The sequence below is a fragment of the Bombina bombina genome, chromosome 8 (assembly GCF_027579735.1).
Source record: "Bombina bombina isolate aBomBom1 chromosome 8, aBomBom1.pri, whole genome shotgun sequence".
NCBI classification, from domain to species: domain Eukaryota; kingdom Metazoa; phylum Chordata; class Amphibia; order Anura; family Bombinatoridae; genus Bombina; species Bombina bombina.
This window is the reverse complement of record NC_069506.1, coordinates 171,794,311-171,819,987: the sequence shown is the minus strand read 5'-3', so window position 1 is coordinate 171,819,987 and position 25,677 is coordinate 171,794,311. Positions and strand designations below refer to the sequence as shown.

At 35.3% G+C, this 25,677-nt stretch overlaps 1 protein-coding gene across 1 annotated transcript in view; it reads right to left on the bottom strand.

Annotated features, from left to right (window-relative positions):
- Positions 1-25,677, bottom strand: part of PTPRH (protein tyrosine phosphatase receptor type H) — a 317,187-nt gene that overhangs the window by 5,866 nt on the left and 285,644 nt on the right. The window contains exons 16-21 of the mRNA XM_053690705.1: positions 22,292-22,382; positions 21,473-21,549; positions 12,870-13,004; positions 12,385-12,507; positions 9,924-10,084; positions 1,987-2,122 (exon numbers count right to left, since the gene is read on the bottom strand). Coding sequence (XP_053546680.1) covers positions 1,987-2,122; positions 9,924-10,084; positions 12,385-12,507; positions 12,870-13,004; positions 21,473-21,549; positions 22,292-22,382 — 723 coding nt within the window. The remainder of the gene's footprint in view (positions 1-1,986; positions 2,123-9,923; positions 10,085-12,384; positions 12,508-12,869; positions 13,005-21,472; positions 21,550-22,291; positions 22,383-25,677) is intronic.

The window sequence follows — 25,677 nt, the reverse complement described above, 5'->3', positions numbered from 1 at the left end:
TTAGCTTACTTTTTAATCTAGCCGAGCCTTTCTAACATTGCATGCTCCTGCCGAAACATTTTTTGTGAGCTGATGGTTTCAACTGTTCTACAAATAGCGCTCTACACTACCGCACTTTTATTGTAGCTAGAGAGCTGGTTGGAGAACAGTTCAAACTGTTAGCTCACAAAAAATATTACTTTTAAAGTGAGCGGTGGGAGCGTGCGGTATTAGAATGACACAGCTAGATTAAAATGTAAGTTAAAGCGCATCTTCATTAAAAGTGATCAATTAAAGTCCATCTAAAATATTACTAACATTCAGGATCTGATTATAAAAGGTGGAAAGTTTAGCATCACTTTAACTTGTAAATATCAATAAACATTTAATAGATACATTTATTTGATCATATTTACACAAGACAGTCACATCCTTACAGGTTGATAGTTAATAGGTGCAGGAAGGCAACTTATTAGTCACAAATACTGCAGATTTCTGGTTGTAGTACGTGCTAATGTTAGTGATGAATCAACATAAATATTTAAACGAGGAAACTTTTGTAAATGGCCCTTACTTTTCTGAACCATCAAACTTTTCTTAACTTTTGAAAAAAATATTACCTTTTGTCCAAATTCACTCTACAAATTACTTATACAACCTAACTGTTAACAGATTTTTTTCTATTTTTCTCTAGAAAAAAGGGGCTTTAGAGGTGATATGATTACTTTCTATAAATATGTTCAATACCCATATACAGAGTTGACAGAAGCTCTGTTTATTCCACAGAAATTGTTTGTGACAATTAAGACTGGCGGAAAGGAGATGTAATCTTCAGCAACATAAACATATTTTCAATGTAAGAGCAATCAAATTGTTGAACTCATTGCCTAAGGAGCTAGTAAATGGCAATACCATAGATATATTTAAAAATGGCTTAGATACATTTCTAGCTAGAAACCAATCAAGAATATGATAGCTTGTGTTAAATGGGCCACATTTTTAAAGGAATTAATTTTAGCTCACTTGGAGCTTCTTTATTGTAAAGCAAGTAAAATCTGTATAGTTTGAACTTGATGGACTTCTGTCTTCTTTCAACTTCATCTACTATATTACTATGTTGCTAGAATATCTTTATTTTCTATGTTGCAAGAATATATATATATATTTTTTTTTCTGTTTTTATCAGATGCTTTTTGATGTATAAATAGCAGTTAAGCTTAAAGTTAAGTAAAGTTAAGTTAAGTTTAAAGATACAGTCTACTTCCAAATGTTTGCTGTTTAAAAAGATAGATAATCCCTCTATTACCCATTCCCCAGTTTTGCATAACCAACATGGTTATATTTATATACTTTTTACCTCTGTGATTACGTTATATCTTTTTATCTAAGTCTCTGCATACTGCCCCCTTATTTCCGTTCTTTTGACAGACTTGAATTTTAGCCAATCAGTGCTGACTCATAAAAAACTCCATTATCTATATGGCACACATGAACTAGCGCTGTCTAGTTGTGAAAAACTGTCAAAATGCACTGAAATAAGTGGCAGCCTTCAAGAACTTAGAAATTAGCATATGAATATGCCTAGGTTTAGCTTTCAACGAATAATACCAAGTGAAGAAAGCAAATTTGATGATAAATGTAAATTTAAAAGTGGTTTAAAATTGCACGCCTTATCTAAATCATAAAAGTTTAATTTTGACTAGACTGCCCCTTTAACGTAAAACAATACAGACCAAAGTATGTGTATTTATTTTACTATTGAGCTTTTAATAATCTATATGATTATTCACAAAAACAGTTTAATTCAATTAAGTTAATTTTGGAGATACTTGTAGATTTTTTGGAATATTTTAACATTTTTGCAAAATAATCATTTATATTGAACCATATGTTTAAACACATAAAAATAGAGAAACATTCCTGAAACTAATGATAGATCTATTAATATTTGGTGTTTTAATGCTCTTGTTAATTACATTTTTCAAGAAACGTTTACTCTTTTCTTACCTCTGTCTGTACCATTAGGCCTCGATTCATTCTCATCTTCTGTACAAAGTTGTAAGTACCAATACGATGCTCCTTTTCCATCTGCTGTATCAGGTAGTCCAGAGCAATAAGTGTTCCGGTACGCCCTACCCCAGCACTAACAAAAGCACACAGCACAAAGATCAAAACAAATTATTAAGACCATGATAGAAAGGACAAATCTACATAAATCAAAATGCCAAATCAATATAGTTTCAATGCAGAAATATGATTAAATGAGTTTGAGCTAGGAATCTTCTTGTACTTATTATTGATTTACAAAAAGATTAGTAGAACTGCAGCTTTCAAACCAATGATTTGCTAATTAGTAATGTACCTTATAACTATCGGTTAAATGCAAAAAATAGTAATGAAAAAAACAACTGATGAAAGAAATAGGCTTAGAAGGATGTCTACATTAATTGTCGGGATACCCTTTCTTTGCTCATCATCATATTGTCTACCAATAAACAATGTGTATGTTATATCCCTTGCTTTGCCTGACCACAATAATAGAACATCAAAATACCTCTGACAAAGCTAGACCCCTGTACTCCAATGACTTTCTGATATGAGTCCTTCCCATGCTGGTCTAATTTGTATAAACTAACAGTGTTCTGCCCAGGATCTTTAATGGGTGCACCACCTGGCTAATTTTACTGACCATCCGGCTAAAATGTAAGCCAATATTAAGCTAAAATGAGCTAATATATTTTTTTCAATGTGTGCTGCACAAATTATCATTAAACTAATTTACGTTAAATTATTCATTTAGGGCTAGATTACAAGTAAGGCGCAAACGGTTAGTCTTTTCGCAAGCCTTTTTAATTGCGCTGATATTACAAGTTGAGCAAAACCGTTTACGCTTCAATCCTTACCGCAATCTCAGAGCTGTGGTTAATTGTTTTCAAAAACAAAAAAGTTGCACAAAGCACTTCAAAAATAAATTACAAAGTTCAGTTACACTCATTAACACTGTCTAATAAAAAATATTTAAAAAAATGATTGCCCAAAAAAGTTATAAGGGCTCAAAGATATGACACCCAAGTACTTTATCATAGAGATACATACAGATACATTGCTAAAGATGTATTTGTATGCATATAGATATGTTTATATGTGAGTACTTATGTATTTATATGTTCATATACACATATAAACACATTAATATATATGTACACATATATAAACATATATATTATAGCCCTTTGCCATTAAGTAGATGAAAATATGTAAAAACATATTTATGCAATATTCCTATTTAATAAAGATTTTAACTATGTATTTACTGTAAATATTTCACATTTGCTAATGCGAATATGTTATGTTGTTTGCGCGATGGTTTTTCCCCCCCAATTTTTTTTATTTCCATCAACTTCTACGGGGAATGCGAAAATACAATCATGTTTGCGCGATCTCAGGTGTTTTTTTTCTACTTTTTTGTCTCCATTGATTCCTATGGGGGAAAACATGCACACGCACGCAAAAACTTAAGTTAGGATTTTTGCGCTATTCGGGTTACCGCTAGTGCAAAATAAGTTTTTTGGAAATTGTAATATGAATGCAACCCTACTAGCACAAAAAGCTTAACTCTAGAGGAGTTTTCGCAATCGCAAAATAAATAAATATCATGCCACTTGTAATCTACCCCTTCATTTTTCTTAGGATAGTTTAAGTAATATTTCTAAGGGACAAATAATATTATAAATATACAGTATATATATATATATATATATATATATATATATATATATATATATATATTATAATATTACAGTGCACCAACCTAACTACTTCATAATGCTATTCAGTTGGAAATTGGTTCTTTCCTAAACCAATGTAAGGACAATTTATTACCCAAATGGGACCTCTTTATATATTAGTGCATTTATAAAATATATATTCCCATGAGAGCTAAGCACTCATCGCACAGGAACCAGGGAAAATACAATTTGTAAAAAAAAATACTAGTTTACTAAAAATATTTATGAAAATGTGTTTTGTTTTTTACCTATAAGATTAACACCTGGGGCGCGATCCGATATAGATCGCAGTTTGCGGCGCAAGCGAGGGAACCCGCGTCGCCCGCAGTTTCAGCTCGCAACTCGAGCTATCCCATATACGGCGCCGTCAGATGCTAACGTGCCGTAAATCTGACAAACCAGCAATGTCCAGAAATCTGCGCAAGTACAAATTTCTGGCGTTGCCAGTGACTTGCGGCACGTTAGAAACTGCCGGCGCCTATAAAACCTGACTAAAGTCTAAATCACCCGCACTGTCTAACACGCCTCCCTAACATAGCCCGCACTGTCTAACACGCCTCCCTAACATAGCCCGCACTGTCTAACACGCCTCCCTAACATAGCCCGCACTGTCTAACACGCCTCCCTAACATAGCCCGACACGTCTAACCCTCTATCCGCTATCCCCCTCACTAGCCTAACAATAAAATATGTATTAACCCCTTAACCGCCGCTACCTAATAAAGTTATTAACCCCTAAACCGGCGCCAGCTATATTAAATCTATAACCCCCTAAAGTGAGCCCCTACCCCGCCGCTTTCTATTTTAAAATTATTAACCCCTAATTTAATCCCCCTACCCCGCCGCCATCTATATTAAATTATTCAACCCCTAAAATACTAAACTATCCCTACCACTAAACCTAAGTCTAACCCTACAAATAGCCCTGAAAAGGGCTTTTTGCGTGGCATTGCCCCAAAGTAACAGCTCTTTTGCCAGCCCTTAAAAGGGCTTTTTGCGGGGCATGCCCCAAAGTAACAGCTCTTTTGCCAGCCCTTAAAAGGGCTTTTGGCGGGGCTTTGTCACAAAGTAAACTGCTCTTTTGCCTACAATCTACATCCCCCTACACCGCGGCCACCTATAATAAATGTATTAACCCTAATCTAATCCCCCTACACCGCCGCCAGCTATATTAACTATATTAACCCTAATTATATTAGGGTTCATATAGTTAATATCGTTATTATATTATATATATATTAAGTATAATAACCCTATCTAACTCTAACATCCTAACTAAACTCTTATTAAAATAAATCTAATATTAATATTATTAATTAAAATATTCCTATTTAAATCTAAATACTTACCTATAAAATAAACCCTAAGATAGCTACAATATAATTAATAATTACATTATAGCTATGTTAGGGTTTATATTTATTTTACAGGTAAATTGTTAATTATTTTAACTAGGTATAATAGCTATTAAATAGTTATGAACTATTTAATAGCTACCTAGTTAAAATAATTACCCAATTACCTGTAAAATAAATCCTAACCTAAGTTACAAATACACCTACACTATCAATAAATTAAATAAACTACAAATATCTATCTAAAAATACAATTAAATAAACTAAACTAAATTACAAAAAAAAAAAACACTAAATTACAAAAAATAAAAAAAAGATTACAAGACTTTAAGCTAATTACACCTATTCTAAGCCCCCTAATAAAATAATAAAGCCCCCCAAAATAAAAAATTCCCTACCCTATTCTAAATTAAAACAAGTTCAAAGCTCTTTTACCTTACCAGCCCTTAAAAGGGCCTTTTGTGGGGGCATGCCCCAAAGAAAACTGCTCTTTTGCCTGCAAAAAAAAACCACAATACCACCCCCCAACATTACAACCCACCACCCACATACCCCTAATCTAACCCAAACCCCCCTTAAATAAACCTAACACTACCCCCCTGAAGATCTCCATACCTTGTATTCACCCAGCCGGGCCGAACCGATCCAGGCGATGTGTTCCAGCAAGCGGCAGTGAAGTCTTCATCCATCCGGGCGATGTCTTGAAGCAAGCGGCAGAGAGTCTTCTTCCATCGGCGACGTCTTCAAGCAAATCGGCATCTTCAATCTTCTTACTTCGCTCCTCCGCCGCGGAGCATCCTTCCGGCACGACGACTTCCCGACGAATGAGGTTCCTTTAAATGACGTCATCCAAGATGGCGTCCGCCGAATTCCGATTGGCTGATAGGATTCTATCAGCCAATCGGAATTAAGGTAGAAAAATCTGATTGGCTGATTGAATCAGCCAATCAGATTCAAGTTCAATCCGATTGGCTGAACCAATCAGCCAATCGGATTGAACTTGAATCTGATTGGCTATTCAATCAGCCAATCAGATTTTTCTAACTTAATTCCGATTGGCTGATAGAATCCTATCAGCCAATCGGAATTCTGCGGACGCCATCTTGGATGACGTCATTTAAAGGTACCTCATTCGTCGTTCAGTCGTCGGCCGGGATGGATGCTCCGCGGTGGCGGAGCGAAGAAAGAAGATTGAAGATGCCGCTTCATGGAAGATGCTGCCGGAAGGAAGAAGACTTTGCTGCCGCTTGGAGGAAGACGTCGCCGGAGGAAGAATTCTTCTTTGCCGCTTGGAGCAAGACATCGCCGGAGGAAGAATTCTTCTTTGCCGCTTGGAGCAAGACATCGCCCGGATCGGATGAGGAGTTCGGCCCGGTGTGGTGAAGACAAGGTAGGGAGATCTTCAGGGGGGTAGTGTTAGGCTTTTTTAAGGGGGGTTTGGGTGGGTTTAGAATAGGGGTATGTGGGTGGTGGGTTGTAATGGGGGGGGTATTGTATATGTTTTAAATGCAAAAGAGCTGAATTCTTTGGGGCATGCCCCACAAAAGGCCCTTTTAAGGGCTGGTAAGGTAAAGAGCTTTGAACTTTTTTTAATTTAGAATAGGGCAGGAAATTTTTTTATTTTGGGGGGCTTTATTATTTTATTAGGGGGCTTAGAATAGGTGTAAGCTTAAAAATCTTGTAATCTTTTTTTTATTTTTTGTAATTTAGTGTTTTTTTTTTTGTAATTTAGTTTAGTTAATTTAATTGTATTTTTAGATAGATATTTGTAGTTTATTTAATTTATTGATAGTGTAGGTGTATTTGTAACTTAGGTTAGGATTTATTTTACAGGTAATTGGGTAATTATTTTAACTAGGTAGATATTAAATAGTTAATAACTATTTAATAGCTATTATACCTAGTTAAAATAATTAACAATTTACCTGTAAAATAAATATTAACCCTAACATAGCTACAATGTAATTATTAATTATATTGTAGCTATCTTAGGGTTTATTTTATAGGTAAGTATTTAGATTTAAATAGGAATATTTTAGTTTATAAATGAATTAGATTAATTTAATAAGAATTTAGTTAGGGGTGTTAGGGTTAGATAGAGTTAATATAGTTAATATAAATACTATAGTAACTATATTAACTATATTAACCCTAATATAATTAGGGTTAATATAGTTAATATATATAATGTAATACCTATATTAGCTATAATATACTTAGGGTTAATATAGATAACATAGCTGGCGGCGGGGTAGGTAGATTAAATTAGGGGTTAATCATTTTAATAGAGATGGCGGCGGTGTAAGGGGCTTACATTAGGGGTTAATAATATTAATATAGCTGGCGGCGGTATAGGGGGATTAGATTAGGGGTTAATATTTTTTATATAGGTGGCGGCGGTGTAAGGGGTCAGATTAGGGGATAGATAAGGTAGATGACAGCGGTGTAAGGGGTTCACATTAGGCGATAGATAAGGTAGATGGCGGCGGTTTTAGGGGCTCACAGTAGGGGGTTAGTTTATGTAGATGGCGGGGGTCCGGGAGCGGCGGTTTAGGGGTTAATAACTTTATTAGGGATTTCGGGGGGGGGGGATCGCGGTTGACAGGTAGATAGACATTGCGCATGCGTTAGGTGTTAGGTTTTATTTAGCAGATCGCGGGTGACAGGTAGATAGACATTGCGCATGCGTTAGGTGTTAGGTTTATTTTCTAGTTAGTTTAGGGAGTTACGGGGCTCCAATAGTCAGCGTAAGGCTTCTTACGGCTGCTTTTTGTGGCGAGGTGAAAATAGAGTAAGATTTCTCTATTTTCGCCACGTAAGTCCTTACGCTGCATATTGGATACCAAACTGCGCTGGTTTGGTATACCTGCCTATGGCCCAAAAAACTACGGGCGACGGCAGAAATATACGGGCGTAACTTCTAGGTTACACCGTATATAGGATACCAAACCAGCGCAAATATTGGCGTCGCCGGCTTTTGCGGGCGACGATTTTTATCGGATCGACCCCCTAGAATATACAACAAATGTAAAATAAATAAAAAATAAATAAACAAACAGTAGAATATCTGTCCAACAAGCAGCTCAGATGACATGAATATCAACACAGAAAAAGTATTTTAATGAGATATTCTAATTCAGGAATTGCATTCTCTTTTATGTTAATATGTGCATTGCTGACCCAAGCTAACAATCCGTTTTAACCCCTGCAAAGTGATTGGAGGGTTTATGCAAATGCCACTCCTGATTGACTTACTAGCAGTTTCCTTCACTGGAGCTGCAATGCTTTACAGGGGTTAAACACATTGTTATCTTGGATGTGATGGGCAACACCTAAAACATGGGGGCTGCAGATCAGTATTAGAGAAGTCTTAAATTGATGGTGAATGATGATAAACTACTAAGTGCCAATTGAAAGCAGATTCAAAATAAAGATTGACATTTTTTAATGTTGTACTTTAAATGATTCACAATATTGTTCTGTAGAATGTTCTTTGCATTATTCCCCCTCCAGCCCTACTTAAAAGTACTTTTTTTTTCTGGCAGCTTTTCTTTAACTGCCAATCAAATTGCATGTCAATTGACAGGCTAAACACTAAGTAAAAGTACATAGCGCTATACACACACATGCACACAACTTTCTTTTGATACAGATAGAACTGAACAGAAGCCTGTCTATCAATTTCGTAAGCTCCACCCTATAATGACGTGCAGGGCAGTACAATCCCCTCTGCACGTCACTGAAGCCCGATAATTCACAGAAAGCGGTGGAATTATATTTGACTGACAAGTGATTTAATGTGAAATATTTAATTTATTAACTATGTTTTACAAAAAATAAAGTATACTTTTTGCATATATATACTGACAGGTATTGATTTATGTATGGTAGTATGAGCATCGTTTACCATCACTTTAAGGGCCGCATATAAATATGGCGCTATTAGACAAACAAATGAATGTATTAGCTACAAATGTCCAAAGGCACAGGGGCCGATTTATCAAACTCTGTATGGAGCTTGATGCCCCTCTGTATGGAGCTTGATGCCCCTGAAGGTTCGCCGGAAACAGAAGTTATGAAGCAGCGGTCTAAAGACCGCTGCTCCATTACTTGTCCGCCTGCTCTGAGATGGCAGACAGAAATCAACCCGATCAAATACGATCTGGCTGATTGACACCCCCTGCTAGCGGCCGATTGGCCACGAATCTGCAGGGGGCAGCATTGCACCAGCAGTTCACAAGAACTGCTGGTGCGATGACAAAAATGCTGACAGCGTATGCTGTCGGCATTTATCGATGTGTGGCGGACATGATACTCTATATCGTATCATGTCTGCTCGCCCATTAATAAATATACCCCACAGGATCAGATTTAGGTAGAAATGGAATGGCCCATCTGTCGCCTCTTTTCCCCTCCAGCGTGCTCTTTTGTGTGGTGTCTGTGTGTTTTTTGCAGCCACAAAAACTATGGCACATATTGTTAGTACTGCTTTTCCCTGGGGAGCCAGAAAGGCTAGTGCAGAGGTCCATATGTAGCATTGGGGCGACCAGTTGGCCATCATTAAATTAAAGCATATACCTTTTGCAGTGAAATGTCCCTTTAACCCTTACGGGCAGGTGCGTTATTTTGTTAGTACTCAGTATGTACAGAGATAATTTGACAAATTGGCTTTTATGATAGGAAAATGTGTTATTCTAATGACAGATACACATTAATCTGAAATAAAAATACAAAACCTACTATATCGTTGCTGGCAGTACAATAAGCCTCACTATGAGATTGTGATGTACCTACTACCTACCTGCAGTGGACAACACAGGGCCCGTTGCTCTTTCTTTGCTCCAAGTAATCTCGGACAAGACTACGGAACTTGATAATGGTTGTGGTGTTCTCTGGAACATTATGGTCTGGCCAGGCAGTGTAATGATAATGACGCACATCTTTTATATCCTGTTGTTTAGCCTGGAAAAAAAAAGATTATGTTTTAATTTCCATCTCATTTCTTTTATAGCAAACCAATAAATGATTTGCTACAGGACAGAGGATGTTTTAGAGATATAGACAATGACTGCAAATAACAGACAGTTGTTTTATCTAGTCGGTGTTTCCCATCTTTCGATTTGATCACATCTTATTTTTGTTCATCAAATAAAGATTTCTGTGCATTGGCTGGTTTGGTCAGTGTGTTTTGCTAGTGATCACAATCTAAAAATCCTGGTTGCCTCCCAAAAATGAATACAATCATTATCTGCCTTTTTAATCTCTAGATTAATAATCCAGAAATTAAGGGCCCAATTACAAAAGGAACTTTGCCCGTATACTGGTGAACGATAAATAACCAGCCATTACATGAGGCTTGTTATTGCTACTGCGAGTTTTAGTGCTCAAAAAATTAACCAGAGGTCAGACTTCTGGTTAATTTTTTTAATTGTCCCTCAATTGCCCCCACAATAACATGTGATGCCCCTTTAAAAAATAATAATATATATATATATATATATATATATATATATATATATATCATTTTAATTTAAAATGCAATTTTTGTTTAAAAGTTTTTTCTTTCATGATTTAGAAAGACCATGAAATTTTAAACAACTTTTAAATTTACTTCTATTATATAATTATATATATATATATATATATATATATATATATATATACATATATATATAGATAGATAGATAGATAAATATATTATAATTTGCTTCATTCTCTTGATATCCGTTGAAATGTATATCTATATAGGCTCAGTAGCTGCTGATTGGTGGCTGCACATAGATGCCTTGTGTGATTGGCTCACCCATGAGCATTGCTATTATTTCAGCAAAGGATATCTAAAGAATTAAGCAAATTAGATAACAGAAGTAAAGAGGAATGTTGTTTAAAATTGTATTCTCTATCTGAATCATGAAAGAAAATTTTGGGGTTTCATGCCCCTTTAAGATATTTCGATGTGACCTTTCATGCAACAAATGCTGTACGATTCAGCTCTTTCTTAAAGGTGGCTGAAACTTTGAAGTACAGTATCCCATATCATTTAAAGTAGGTCCAGATTTTTGGTTCTGTTTGGTAATATGTTTTCTTAAAGGGACACTAAACCCAATTTTTTCTTTCATGATTCAGATAAAGCATACAATTTTAAGCAACTTTCTAATTTACTCCTATTATCAATTTTTTCTTCGTTCTCTTGCTATCTTTATTTTAAAAGCAGGAATGTAAAACTTAGGAGCTGGCCCATTTTAGGTTCAGCACCCTGAATAGCGCTTACTTATTGGTGACTACATTTAGCCACCAAAAACAAGTGCAACCCAGGTTCTGAACCAAAAATTGTCCGACTCCTAAGCTTTACACTCCTGCTTTTTAAATAAAGAAAGCAAGAGAACAAAGAAAAATGAATAGGAGTAAATCAGAAAGTTGCTTGAAATTGTATGCTCTATCTGAATCATAAAAGAAAAAAATCTGGGTTTAGTATCCCTTTAAGGTGGTTTCTCTACTAAAAATATAAAAAGTTATCTCAACCTGGGCAGCTATAGTATTTCCAGAATACACCCTTTATTCTTGGTTATTTCAAGGTGTAAGATAGCAAATCTGTTCTGTTCACAGACATATTATGGTGTTTTTCTGTAACTGTAACCCATCATTAGCTTGTAATGAAGGGTGCATGCTTGAATATTAAAGGGACAGTATATTGTAAAATTGTTTTTCCCTTAATGTATTTACGCAATTACTTGCTATACCAGCTGCAGAGTATAAAATGTATGTGAAATTGCATTTTAAGATTGTTTTTGTATATGAAATGTCACTTTGCTTTGAAACCACAACCTATTAAAATGTATTGAGCTTGCAGTTAAAATCAGATCTCTTTATGTTATCAATTTGAGCACACACATGCATCCATATCTTATTTCTGTCTGTAAACCAAAGCCCAATACTTAGAGAGAACAATGGAAAATTAACATTTTATTACTTATCTCTCCTACATCCCACTGGGGGTGTCATTACTTCTGCTGGCTGTGTTTATATAGCTTGTCAATAGCCTATACTTAATATACAAACTTTCACTATAGGTGTGGAAACCACAGGCTAAATCAGCTATTTCAAATGTTGAAATAAGGGTAAAGGAGCTAGTTGTAAACAATTTAATACACTCAGCAGGTAAAATGATAATTGGAAACAAATTAAAGGGGAGAAAAAAATGGGTAAACTTTCCTTTTAAGTGATAGACAAGAGGCTACTTATTACTTAGTGTGCATATTTACATGTTTGAGTGAGAAGTCCCGTATTGTCCAATCAGTAAGGATTGTTTCAGAAGTGACTGTTACAGTAATATCGTCATAAGTACATGGTGTGTAATCCAGGGGCCAATAACGCTCACATTTTACCTGAGAGAGAAAAGAACACAAATATAAATCCTCCTTGTGTATCTACATTTATTTAAACAATTCATGTTATGTACCAAAATGATCCCAATATTTCAAACATTCGCTGCCCTTTACATCCCTTGATAAGCATGGATATCACATTCACAAAATGTTATATTGGTGATTCTACTTTAAAATAAATGGGCTCTTTGTGCCAACAATGATAAATTACAGAACTAAAAAGCACACCTGAATTAGTTTAAACTGTCTATAGAGCCGGTTATTCCACCAATGAACACCTGAGCACATTACATAGATCATAGTAGGGCATGACAACCGCTTATGAGTATCTGGGCAATTAGGTGGTAATAAGAAGCACCTACTCTGCCATTTTCCATGCAGTTGGTTAGCATTACAATCGTGTTGATCTGGTGCTCCCAAATCATTCTCCAGAAGTCTCCTGTGGTGTTGGGTAAAGGACCTTGGGTGGCAATGAATTCTTTACCGGAATTAAACCCCTATGAGAAAAAAGGACAGTTGTAACACAAGAAGGTAAGTCATAAAAACAAATAAGCTTAAAGGGATTGGAGCTAGAAAAAAATCAATTAATTGTCACATTTACTCCTTCATATTCTTCTGTTGAAACTTAACTTGTTTGCATTAGAGCATACTGAAGTAGCCTCAGACATGTGCATGCTACTAAGCCTACTTTTGTATGCTCTGATGGAAAGATACAAAGTTTCAATATATAAAAAATATATACGTTTTTAAATTATTTTTTTCTTTATTTCCCCCACCCTTTGTGAATCATGAAAGTTTAATGTTGGCTTTGATGTCCCTTTAAAAGTTTAAAATAAAAGATTATTCCTCTAGACCTCACTACAACATATAACCTTCAATACACACTCTAAAAAAACGTTATCTCCTCAAACACGTTCAAGATAGGATATAAATCAATAGATAATATGGAGAGTGGCGCCCCATAACATAAGGGCTGAAGGTTGAAATTATATGAGAATTCAACTATCAGTGTATTTACACGTTATATAAATAAAAGCTCTTCAAATATTGTGTTAAATGTATGATCCCCTAGCATAGTATGTAGAAAAGCATTCTATAATGTATTTCTAAACAACATATCACATTTAGATATAAATATAATAATATAATAGTTTTAATTCATATAAAACACAATATTAAACACAATATTAAAATACTACAATCGTACAATAAACTCTAATAAATGTTGTGGCCACAACTAAAAAAGGTGTTAGGGAATATTCCAAAAAAAGAGTATAAAAAATAGTATAAAAATCGGGATAAAAATATCACTGCTTGATAAATATACTTAGTTTCAGTCTAATTCTCATTAGTCGATACTCAGTATGTTCTCCAAAAATGTATCTTATAGACTTATTGCCCCTGCATGTTCAAAGTATTTTCAAAGTATACAATCCTAGTTATCCACAGTTAATAGTAAATACAAAGTACCTTTGTGATAGTCGGCGTTCTCCAGTCATTATGTTTCTCAATCAACACGTGACAGCGTGATAGCCAATCAATTAACTGATCTTGTTTTTAAATCAGTGATGTGAAAATTGCAAGCTTATATCCAATCCGCTACTTGCGGTATGTATTAACAGTAAATAGGATGCACAGTCTCTGATAGTTACCGGTTTAGTTCACAAAGTATAATGTTTTCCACTCCACTGTGTCTTTAGGTTTTACAACCGCTTACTCACCACTGTATTCTGAAAACGGCTCTCACTTCTGCCATTTATATTGCGTCTGTCCAATATTGGTTTTCACTTGGCTGTAGTTTGAAACTGATTTCAGTGTCTGTGCCGTCCACCTTGTCACCGGGTATACCGGGAATAGTAAACAATGAATGCTCCTGGTGCTAAGTTAGGCTGAACTCGTATCAGCTACTTAGTAGAATGTCACAACTGCCTTCACAAATCTACGTGTTTCAGCATCTCACAGATGCCTTTATCAAGATGACAGGAAGTTGGAAAGTGTCCATTTTTTATATCCGTCCCTTAAAGGGATTTTTCTTTATTTCATCTCTTAAAGGGATATTTCTTTATTGCGTGAAGGGCAATTTGTAAATGTTTTCATATTATTCCTTTGTTATAATTCCCAGAAAAGTGTTATTTAAATTGGTGGTAGCATATTTGAAATTCCAAAAGAAATATGCCTCATTACATAAGTATACATAAAAATAAAAATATATATATATTTTTAACTAATTATCATTTAAAATTATTTTCAAATTATTTTCAAATTATTTTAAAACTAAAAACGTATTTATATATAATAATTAATAATTCTGAAGATAAAAATATATATCTATACAAAATCATCTCTAAAAATCTGCAATTCATACATTAATAATTCTGGGGATTAATATATATATATATATATATATATATATATATATATATATATACATACAAAATCATCTCTAAAAATCTGAAATTCATACATTACTATACAACATACCTACAAATTTAACTGATAAAATGTCTCAAATAAATGGGTTTAGGTCCAATACTGCATTTAGGCCATTTGGAGTTAAGGTGTTAAATCTAAAAATGAATTCAGCTTCAGTTAGGAATAAATTATTAGTTATATTCCCACCCCTGTGTAGATTATCCTTTTTTAATCCCCAATATTTCATCCCACTAGTACTTTGGTTATGGTGGTCCTTAAAGTGTTTGGATAACAGATGATCCTCAAAGCCCCACTCAATGTTCAATATATGTTGTCTTATCCTGTCTCTTAGTGGGCGACTTGTTTGACCTAAATATTGTCTCTTACACGGGCACTGAATTATATACACTACATTGTTATCAGTACATCTTATAACCTCTTTAGTATGAAATTTAAATTTGGGTTGACTGGATTCTACAATTTTGTTTTTAGTACTGAATTTGCAAGCTTTGCAGCCATGGCAAGGAAAGAAAGCTTCTATTTTATGTCCTGATAGATCAACATCTATTTTATTTCCTTTTTTGTTACTAAATTCACTTGGTGACAAGATGTTCTTTAGAGATTTAGCCCTTCTATAAATTATTTTTGGTTTGTCACTAATTAAATCACTCAATAAAGGGTCCTTTTTAACCAAGTGCCAGTGTTTGTTCAATATTTTATTTACTAACTTGTGATCTGAGCTATAATTTGTGATGAAAGCTGTATCTCTTATCGTAGTTTCTTGTACCATCTTATTAGTATGAGTTTTTCTCGATCCTAACAATTTTTCGCTATCCTTCTGTTCTGCATAGAGCATAGCTTCATGTATGATATTTTCACTATATCCATGTTCAGTGAACTTATCCTTCAAAATTATAGCCTGTTCCCTGAAGACTGATATATTTGTACAGTTCTTTCTTAAACGTAGGAACTGTCCCTTGGGTATATTAGTTTTCCATAAATCTAAATGACAGCCCTGGAAGTGGATATAATTATTTGCATCCACTTCCTTAAAAAAGGTTTTGGTTAAGATCGAGTTCATTTCTATGTAAATATGGATATCCAAAAAATTAATTTGTTTTGTACTAAATTCATGTGTAAAAGTTAGACCCCATGTGTTTTAGTTCAAATCCTGTATGAACATATTAAGGAGTTCTTCCCCTCCTTTCCATACGATGAAGATATCATTTATAAATCTTTTAAACATAATTAGGTTATTGTTCCAATGTGATTTCATAATATTTTCCAATTCGAACAGGCCCATAAAAATATTTGCATAACTGGGTGCGAATTTTGTACCCATAGCAGTGCCTTTGGTTTGAATAAAAAACTCGCCATTAAAATTAAAATAGTTGTTGTTTAGAATAAAATCAATGCATTGTTATATGAAATCTGCTTGGACAACAGGGATATCTTCATCTCTGTGTAAATAGTATTTAACTGCTTCAAGGCCTAGTTGGTGAATAATATTTGTATAAAGGGAATTAACATCACAAGTTACAAGGCTATAATCCTCTTTCCACGAGATATCCCCTAATAGAATAAAAAAATGTGTTGAATCTTTTATATGAGATGTTAATGTGACCACATATTTCTGCAAAAAATTGTCCACGTATTAAGACAAATTTGATGTTAATGAATGTATGCCTGACACTATAGGTCTTCCAGGTGGGTTTATAAGGGATTTGTGGATTTTTGGCAAATAATAAAAAAATTGGGTTTTTGGGTGTATAATGTTTAAAAAACGAAATTCCCTTTCATTCAGTATCTTCTCTCTTTTTGCAAACTGTAATAATTTATCTAGTTTTACTATTTGATTTCTAATTGGGTTAATTTTCAATGTTTTATATGTACTTTAATCATTTAATAATCTATATGATTCTATCACATAATCCTCTGTGTGTTAAAAAAAAAAAAACCTCCGCCCTTATCCGCGGGCTTTATCATAATGTTTGGATTATTTTTTAAATTGCGTATTACTTCATTTTCTCATCTTGTAGTGTTTGAAAATTTTCCCTTTTTAAGTATACATTTTTGAAGGTCCTCTTTTACAGACTTCTCGTATATTTCTAGATATTTTCCTTTATCTTGTGCTGGCTAATAGGTGGATTTTGGTTTCAACTTAGTGTGTGAATATTGGGCCCCTATATGTGTGGATGAAGCAATGGAATATTCTATGGGATTCTTTAAAAAATGTCTCTTTAGAGGTAAACGTTAACCAATATATACGTAAGTTAACTCTAAAGAGACATTTTTTAAAGAATCCCATAGAATATTCCATTGCTTCATCCACACATATAGGGGCCCAATATTCACACACTAATTTGAAACCAAAATCCACCTATTATCCAGCACAAGATAAAGGAAAATATCTAGAAATATTTGAGAAGTCTGTAAAAGAGGATCTTGAAAAGTGTATACTTAAAAAGGGAAAATTTTCAAACACTACAAGAAGAGAAAATGAAGTAATACGCGATTTAAAAAATAATCCAAACATTATGATAAAGCCCGCGGATAAGGGCGGAGGTTTGGTTATTTTGAACACACAGAGAATTATGTGATAGAATCATATAGATTATTAAATGATGAAAGTACATATAAAACATTGAAAATGAACCCAATTAGAAATCAAATAGTAAAACTAGATAAATTATTACAGTTTGCAAAAAGAGAGAAGATACTGAATGAAAGGGAATTTCATTTTTTAAACATTATACACCCAAAACCTCCAATTTTTTATTATTTGCCAAAAATCCACGAATCCCTTATAAACCCACCTGGAAGACCTATAGTGTCATGCATACATTAATTAACATCAAATTTGTCTTAATACGTGGACAATTTTTTGCAGAAATATGTGGTCACATTACCATCTCATATAAAAGATTCAACACATTTTTTAAATCTATTAGGGGATATCTCGTGGAAAGAGGATTATACCCTTGTAACTTGTGATGTTAATTCCCTTTATACAAATATTATTCACCAACTAGGCCTTGAAGCAGTTAAATACTATTTACACAGAGATGAAGATATCCCTGTTGTCCAAGCAGATTTCATATAACAATGCATTGATTTTATTCTAAACAACAACTATTTTAATTTTAATGGTGCGTTTTTTATTCAAACCAAAGGCACTGCTATGGTTACAAAATTCGCACCCAGTTATGCGAATATTTTTATGGGCCTGTTCAAATTGGAAAATATTATGAAATCACATTGGAACAATAACCTAATTATGTTTAAAAGATTTATAAATTATATCTTCATCGTATGGAAAGGAGGAGAAGAACTCCTTAATATGTTCATACAGGATTTGAACCAAAACACATGGGGTCTAACTTTTACACATGAATTTAGTACAAAACAAATTAATTTTTTGGATATCCAGATTTACATAGAAATGAACTCGATCTTAACCAAAACCTTTTTTAAGGAAGTGGATGCAAATAATAATATCCACTTCCAGAGCTGTCTTTTAAATTTATGGAAAACTAATATACCCAAGGGACCGTTCCTACGCTTAAGAAAGAACTGTACAAATATATCAGTCTTCAGGGAACAGGCTATAATTTTGAAGGATAAGTTCACTGAACGTGGATATAGTGAAAATATCATACATGAAGCTATGCTCTATGCAGAACAGAAGGATAGCGAAAAATTGTTAGGATCGAGAAAAACTCATACTAATTAGATGGTACAAGAAACTACAATAAGAGATACAGCTTTCATTACAAATTATAGCTCAGATCACAAGTTAGTAAATAAAATATTGAACAAACACTGACACTTGGTTAAAAAGGACCCTTTATTGAGTGATTTAATTAGTGACAAACCAAAAATAATTTATAGAAGGGCTAAATCTCTAAAGAACATCTTGTCACCAAGTGAATTTCGTAACAAAAAAGGAAATAAAATAGATGTTGATCTATCAGGACATAAAATAGAAGGTTTCTTTCCTTGCCATGGCTGCAAAGCTTGCAAATTCAGTACTAAAACCAAAATTGTAGAATCCAGTCAACCCAAATTTAAATTTCATACTAAAGAGGTTATAAGATGTACTGATAACAATGTAGTGTATATAATTCAGTGCCCGTGTAAGAGACAATATTTAGGTCAAACAGGCCGCCCACTAAGAGACAGGATAAGACAACATATATTGAACATTGAGTGGGGCTTTGAGGATCATCTGTTATCCAAACACTTTAAGGACCATCATAACCAAAGTACTAGTGGGATAAAATATTGGGGATTAAAAAAGGATAATCTACACAGGGGTGGGAACATAACTAATAATTTACTCCTAACTGAAGCTGAATTAATTTTTAGATTTAACACCTTAACTCCAAATGGCCTAAATGCGGAATTGGACCTAAACCCATTTATTTGATACATTTTATCAGTTACATTTGTAGGTATGTTGTATAGTAATGTATGAATTTCAGATTTTTAGAGATGATTTTGTATATATATATATTTTAATCCCCAGAATTATTAATGTATGAATTGCAGATTTTTAGAGATGATTTTGTATTGATATATATTTTTATCTTCAGAATGATTAATTATTATATATAAATAAGTTTTTGGTTTTAAAATAATTTGAAAATAATTTTAAATGATAATTAGTTAAAAAAATAATAAAAAAAAAAAATTATTTTTATGTATACTTATCTATCTAATGAGGCATACGGTATTTCTTTTGGAATTTCAAATATGCTACCACCAATTTAAATAACACTTTTCTGGGAATTATAACAAAGGAATAATATGAAAACATTTACAAATTGCCCTTCACGCAATAAAGAAATATCCCTTTAAGAGATGAAATAAAGAAAAATCCCTTTAAGGGACGGATATAAAAAATGGACACTTTCCAACTTCCTGTCATCTTGATAAAGGCATCTGTGAGATGCTGAAACACGTAGATTTGTGAAGGAAGTTGTGACATTCTACTAAGTAGCTGATACGAGTTCAGCCTAACTTAGCACCAGGAGCATCCATTGTTTACTATTCCCGGTATACCCGGTGACAAGGTGGACGGCACAGACACTGAAATCAGTTTCAAACTACAGCCGAGTGAAAACCGAACGGATCATGTCGGACAGACATTTTATTAATCTGCCCCTATGTATCTTGTTTATTATGGTGTTGTCATAAAGAAAAGAATGCAGAAAATCAATTATGTATTAAAACTACATCAAGCTATAGCTCCTACCTCTGAAAAAAATTAATAATTTATTTCTATTTGGTTATGTATTTTGTAACAGTTTAATCTTAGTTTTATTTGAAATTTCTTTAGACAATAATAATTATAGATAGAAGTAGGCTAAATATACAGCAGTGGTTGCATGGTGTAACAACTTACAAGTCTTGAGATTTGTATATAAAGGGGCATATTTATCATGTGTCTGGCGGACATCGATATGCTGTCAGCATTTATCATTGCACAAGCAGTTCTGGTGAACTGCTTGTGCAATGCCGCCCCCTGCACATTTGCAGCCAACCGGCCGCTAACAGGGGTGTCAATCAACCCGATCGTATGCGATCGGGCGGATTGCTTAAGACCGCTGCTTCTTAACTCCTGTTTCCAGCGAGCCTGAAGGCTCACTCGGAAACAGGGGTATACAGCCCCATTCGGGCCGTGATAAATCAGCCCCTATATGTTTTGTTATGTGGAATGAAACAACCTTCAAATATAATTGTATTTTTTATTGTGTACATTTTAATGTAATTTAGCTGTAAAAATTGAGTATTCTTTGTAGTTCTCAGAACTTAAAATAAACCCTGCTGTCTTCTCAAGGCTACCCCTGCTACATACATTTCCCTAATTGTTCTTAGCTATAACAGCAAGGTACTAGCAAACTTTATGGCAGTGGTTAGCCTTGTTATCTGCACACTGAAGCCCAGATTGGCTTCACCACTTAAAGCAAAAGGTGGGTTGAGTATGGCTATTGATAGACAACAGTAAATAAGATGCTACTTTGTATTAAAAATGTAAAATTTGGGTGATACAGCAACACAACAAAATGTAATTGCAAACTGTTTACTGTCCCTTTAAAATTTCATAAGCATCTTACAATAAATTTAAATAGAGAGTAGAAAGAAGCAAAAAAAAACAAATCAGACTTAAAGGGACAAGAAACTCAAACAGAGCATACAATATTAAATAACTTTCCAATTTACTTCTATTTTCTAAATTGGTTCATTCTTATTGTATCCTTTGTTGAAAAGCATGCCTAGATAGGCTCAGGAGCTGGAAGCTAGCCGATAATTGGTGGATACACATTTATACATTTTATCATTGGCTTACTGATGTGTTTAGCTAGCTGTAAGAAGTGCATTGCTGCTTCTTCAATAAAGGATACCAAAAGAATGAAGTTTATTATAGAAGTAAATTAGAAAGTTGTTTAAAATTGTTTCAGGTCCCTTTAAAAAAAACTATAGAATAAGAATCAGCAATGCATAATAAAGCTGTTAAAGAAATCGATATTGATGTCTTAAATGTACTTACAGGCATGTAGTTAGCATTAATGTAATCACTGGAAGAATCCCCTTCTATGCAGCTCAGTTTAACTCGGGAATGGTCATCTTAAAGAAACAAAACATCAATAAAATGAAAATAAGAGATGGAAAAAAAAGCAAATACAATGCAGTAGGTTTCTGATAAAATAAATTACTAGCTAGATTGTTACAGTGATTTTTGTACACAAAATTCATACAAACAAATCATTTGCAGAAAATATTTCAAGTTGCTTCCAGTATAACAATTGTTAATCCCAAGAGGGATATGTATTAAAGGGATGCTAAACCCAAATTGTAACTCTTGTTTAGCCACCAATCAGCAAGCGCTACCAAGGTACTGAACCAAAAATGTGCCGGCTTCTAACCTTACATTTCTGCTTTTTCAAATAAAGATAGCAAGAGAACAAAGACAAATTGACAATAGTAGTAAATTAGAAAGTTGCTTAAAATTGCATGTGCTATCTGACTCATGAGAGAAAAAAATGGGTTTAGTATCCCTTTAAGTATATAAAAGTATAATTATAATATATTAGTATTATTAATATAATATTATATTAAAAAAAACACTGAATATTTTATTTGTTGAAAAGCATACCTAGGTAGACTCAGGATCAGCAATGCAGTAATGAAAGCTAGCTGGTGATTGGTGGCTACACAAATATGCCTCTTGCCATTGGTTCATCACATGTGTCTACCTAGGTTCTAGTACTGCATTGCTGCACTGGAGTTGACTTTATGAAAATGATGAATGCTAAATGCAGTTTCCTTAAAACCAATACACTAACACAATTTTCTAAGATCTACTTACATGGCACAACGTTGGTAAACCTATTCTTTGCTCTGTTAGCTGGATTTTCTGCGGCTGTTTTTGCCTGGTTTGTACCAACAGAGCTAAGTTGCTGTTAATATAAAAGTATATAATATTACACCACTGTAAAGTAACTAAAAATAACAATAACAAATAATTCTGTCAATAACAAAATGACAACTGTCATATATTAACTAGATTACAAGTAGAAAACAATCACTAAGGCAGGGTGCGTTATCTTTTCTGTGACCTTGTGCAAAGAATATCACATAATCTTGTATTACAACTAGATGGTTGAATATTTTAATTAAAAACTTAAATTATACTTACCTGATAATTTTCTTTTCTTCAGATGGAAAGAGTCCACAGCTGCATTCATTACTTTTGGGAATTTAGAACCTGGCCATCAGGAGGAGGCAAAGACACCCCAGCCAAAGGCTTAGATACCTCCCCCACTTCCCTCATCCCCCAGTCATTCTGCACACTGAATGCAAAAACGGGGGGGGTACAAGAGGCGGCCCATTCTGAGGGCACCAGGCCTGAAAACCCCTACCCAAAAACATCCCGCTTCGTCCGAAGCCGAGAACAACTTTGAAAAAAGGAAAAGGCCCAAGGACACTGATCCACAGATAGTCCAAAAGCCTTGCTAGAGACCGCAGGAACTAGACTCGACTGAGTCAACAGCCTCCAAGAGACACCGTCCCCAGCAGTCGGTCCCCAAACAACACACCCCTTACTAAAGAAAGGGAACAAACTACTGTATTCTTCCACAAAGAAGAAAAGGCACGGAGAAAACATGTATAATTAAACAAGAACTATAAAAATGGCTCTATATGCAGCGCTTAATGATAGAATACATAAACATACAAGGTGAAACAAAGTATATACAGATAACGATACACAACAATAAACCTAGTCACAGGATACACTGAACTCCCATGTATTGTCAGTTCATCAGGGGTTAAAGCTCCTGGACTCCCATGTATTGTCAGTTCATCAGGGGTTAAATTTCCTGTAGCAATTTCAGGATCACAGTGGCTGCACTCACACGAATGTAGTGGAATAAAACAACAGCATCTAGCAAATATAAGAGAGGCGCCTCATGTGTGTATCAGTCACCAAATAGACAAATCAGATAGAAAATGTCAAACACAAAGTACACAGACTTATATTTGCTAGATACGGAGAAAACATGATTGTACTTGTAAAGTGCGGCTAATCCCCCTTTAGGGACTCAAGGCGCTGCTCATTTTATCAACCTTGAAAGGAGGAAAGGCTGAGTAGACCTCACCGGGGATCTAACCCTCAGTTTGCTACAGTGCAGAGTAGCCACAGAGCATTAGTATGCTGAGCTTGCTTCCAGCTAGCATAAGGAACTCCAGAAAATAAAACCCCTAAAACCCTAAAAAGGTCACAACGAGTCCTAAATAAAAACATAGAGCAAAAACCTGAGAAACCAGGTCAGGCTAACAGAGACCCAACCTGTCTCATAGAAACAAGGGGAGGCAATGCCCAGACCCCAGAATACAGAAACCACTGGATAAGGCCGGGAGTCTGAAACAGAGAGAGGATCTTCCACTAACACAGTGCAACACACTCTAGAAAGCAACTGAAGATGAAGGTCCCCAAGTCGCAAAAAGGTATCTCAAAATATTGAAATATTCAGAACGAAACCTCGTGCAGCAAGCTCAGATAGGTCTGATGAACAACACCTGAAGCAAAAACACTGCACGCTGCAGTCATCTAAAAATGACTCTGAAACTTAAATACTTGCAGGGCAAATAAAAAGCAGCTAAACATAGGATCCTTCAGATTGCTAAGTATCTAAGAGCCGCCAGTCCTTCCCACAAATCTTGAATGTGGTGATAGGAGAAACCTCAAAAAGGCTTACTGTATCTCGAATGCTCCGAGGACGAAATAGCAGAGCAACAGATCTCAGATCCTGCTCCAACACCAGACCAGTCCAAGCGACAGACATGTCTGATAGACAGGGGGATAGAAGACCCCAACCACAAGCCCCCAGGGAATGGAAGAAAAAAGGGGGGATTCACCCACACCAACAGAGCTCGGGTGCCAACCCAATCCGCTCTTCCAAAATAAGGCACTCCCAGGGAAAACCCCCTAGGACCTGGAACAGAGAAAAGTGCAATAGATCCGTAGGAGGACCTGTCACAACTCTCTTAGACAGTCTCAACGTAGAGAGACCAATTTCCAGCACATGGAACAGAGCCCACAGAGCAGCAGATGCTACCCCTACCGAAGTAAGTCACCTGAGCCAACCTCCTACACATAGGGTAGGACAAGGACCCTCCAGAGATAGGAAACCCCAACTCATAAGGAAGATAAACTACCCCCTCCAAAATGAAGGGCACAGATAAGAACAGCGTACACATCTACAAGACATGAAGCCATAGTATGATCAAAACACGGACCAAATGAAAAATCATCCAGACACCACTGTTGACCCAAGTAGTAATAAGGATGACTCCTCTATAGTTAAAATCCAAATTTATTAGTCATACAGGATCAGACAAAAGACCACTTTTGTCTGATCCTGTATGACTAATAAATTTGGATTTTAACTATAGAGGAGTCATCCTTATTACTACTTGGATTACTATTACTGAGTGTTGGCAGCCACTCCAAGGACTACCCTCTTTTTGGATTGTGCTCTGTGCTGGACTATACTACTATTACCACTGTTGACCCAACAGAGAAAAAAACTCCCCATTGAGATGCACCCTCCATCCGAAGGACAAGTCAGGCCTTAAAGTTTATAACCAGTACCCGAAGGGGGATGAGAACTCTGGCCTACCTGCTTGCAAGCCCAATGAGCTAGCCCCTATGTCGCAACATAGGGTCCCTGAAAAACACTGGGTCATCCTGAACCAGTCCATCGGATCATAAGTCTCCATACATCCAAGAAGGATCCAAGACAAGAACTCCAGATCCAGTGCCCAGAATTGTCCTAGAACGAACAACACCCTCAGGGAACACAATATACTCCGTCTAAAGTGATCAGACCTCACAGGGGATGAGAACCGGGAAACCCGGAGAACGGGTACAGGACTCACTCGAATTCCCAGCCCAAAGGAAAGAGAACAGCCTTAGCCAGAGGTCAACACCCCCCCCCCCAGTAAGCTACTAGGCCGCGACAAAGTCACGCAAGTTCTCTAGAGCCCAAAGGCCCCAAGGGCAGCACTAAGGGAAATGAAAACAAGAACAGAGTCACCCGAAAGAGAGTAGAAGAAAGGCTAGCCCTCAAAGCATCCCGAACCCAGGCAGAAAACATCCCCTAAGCAAAAAGCTTGTAAAAAGAGACAACACCTCTTATCGCCCCTGATATGGAGACAACTAACTCCCGAAGGAAGACAGAGCCTCACAGC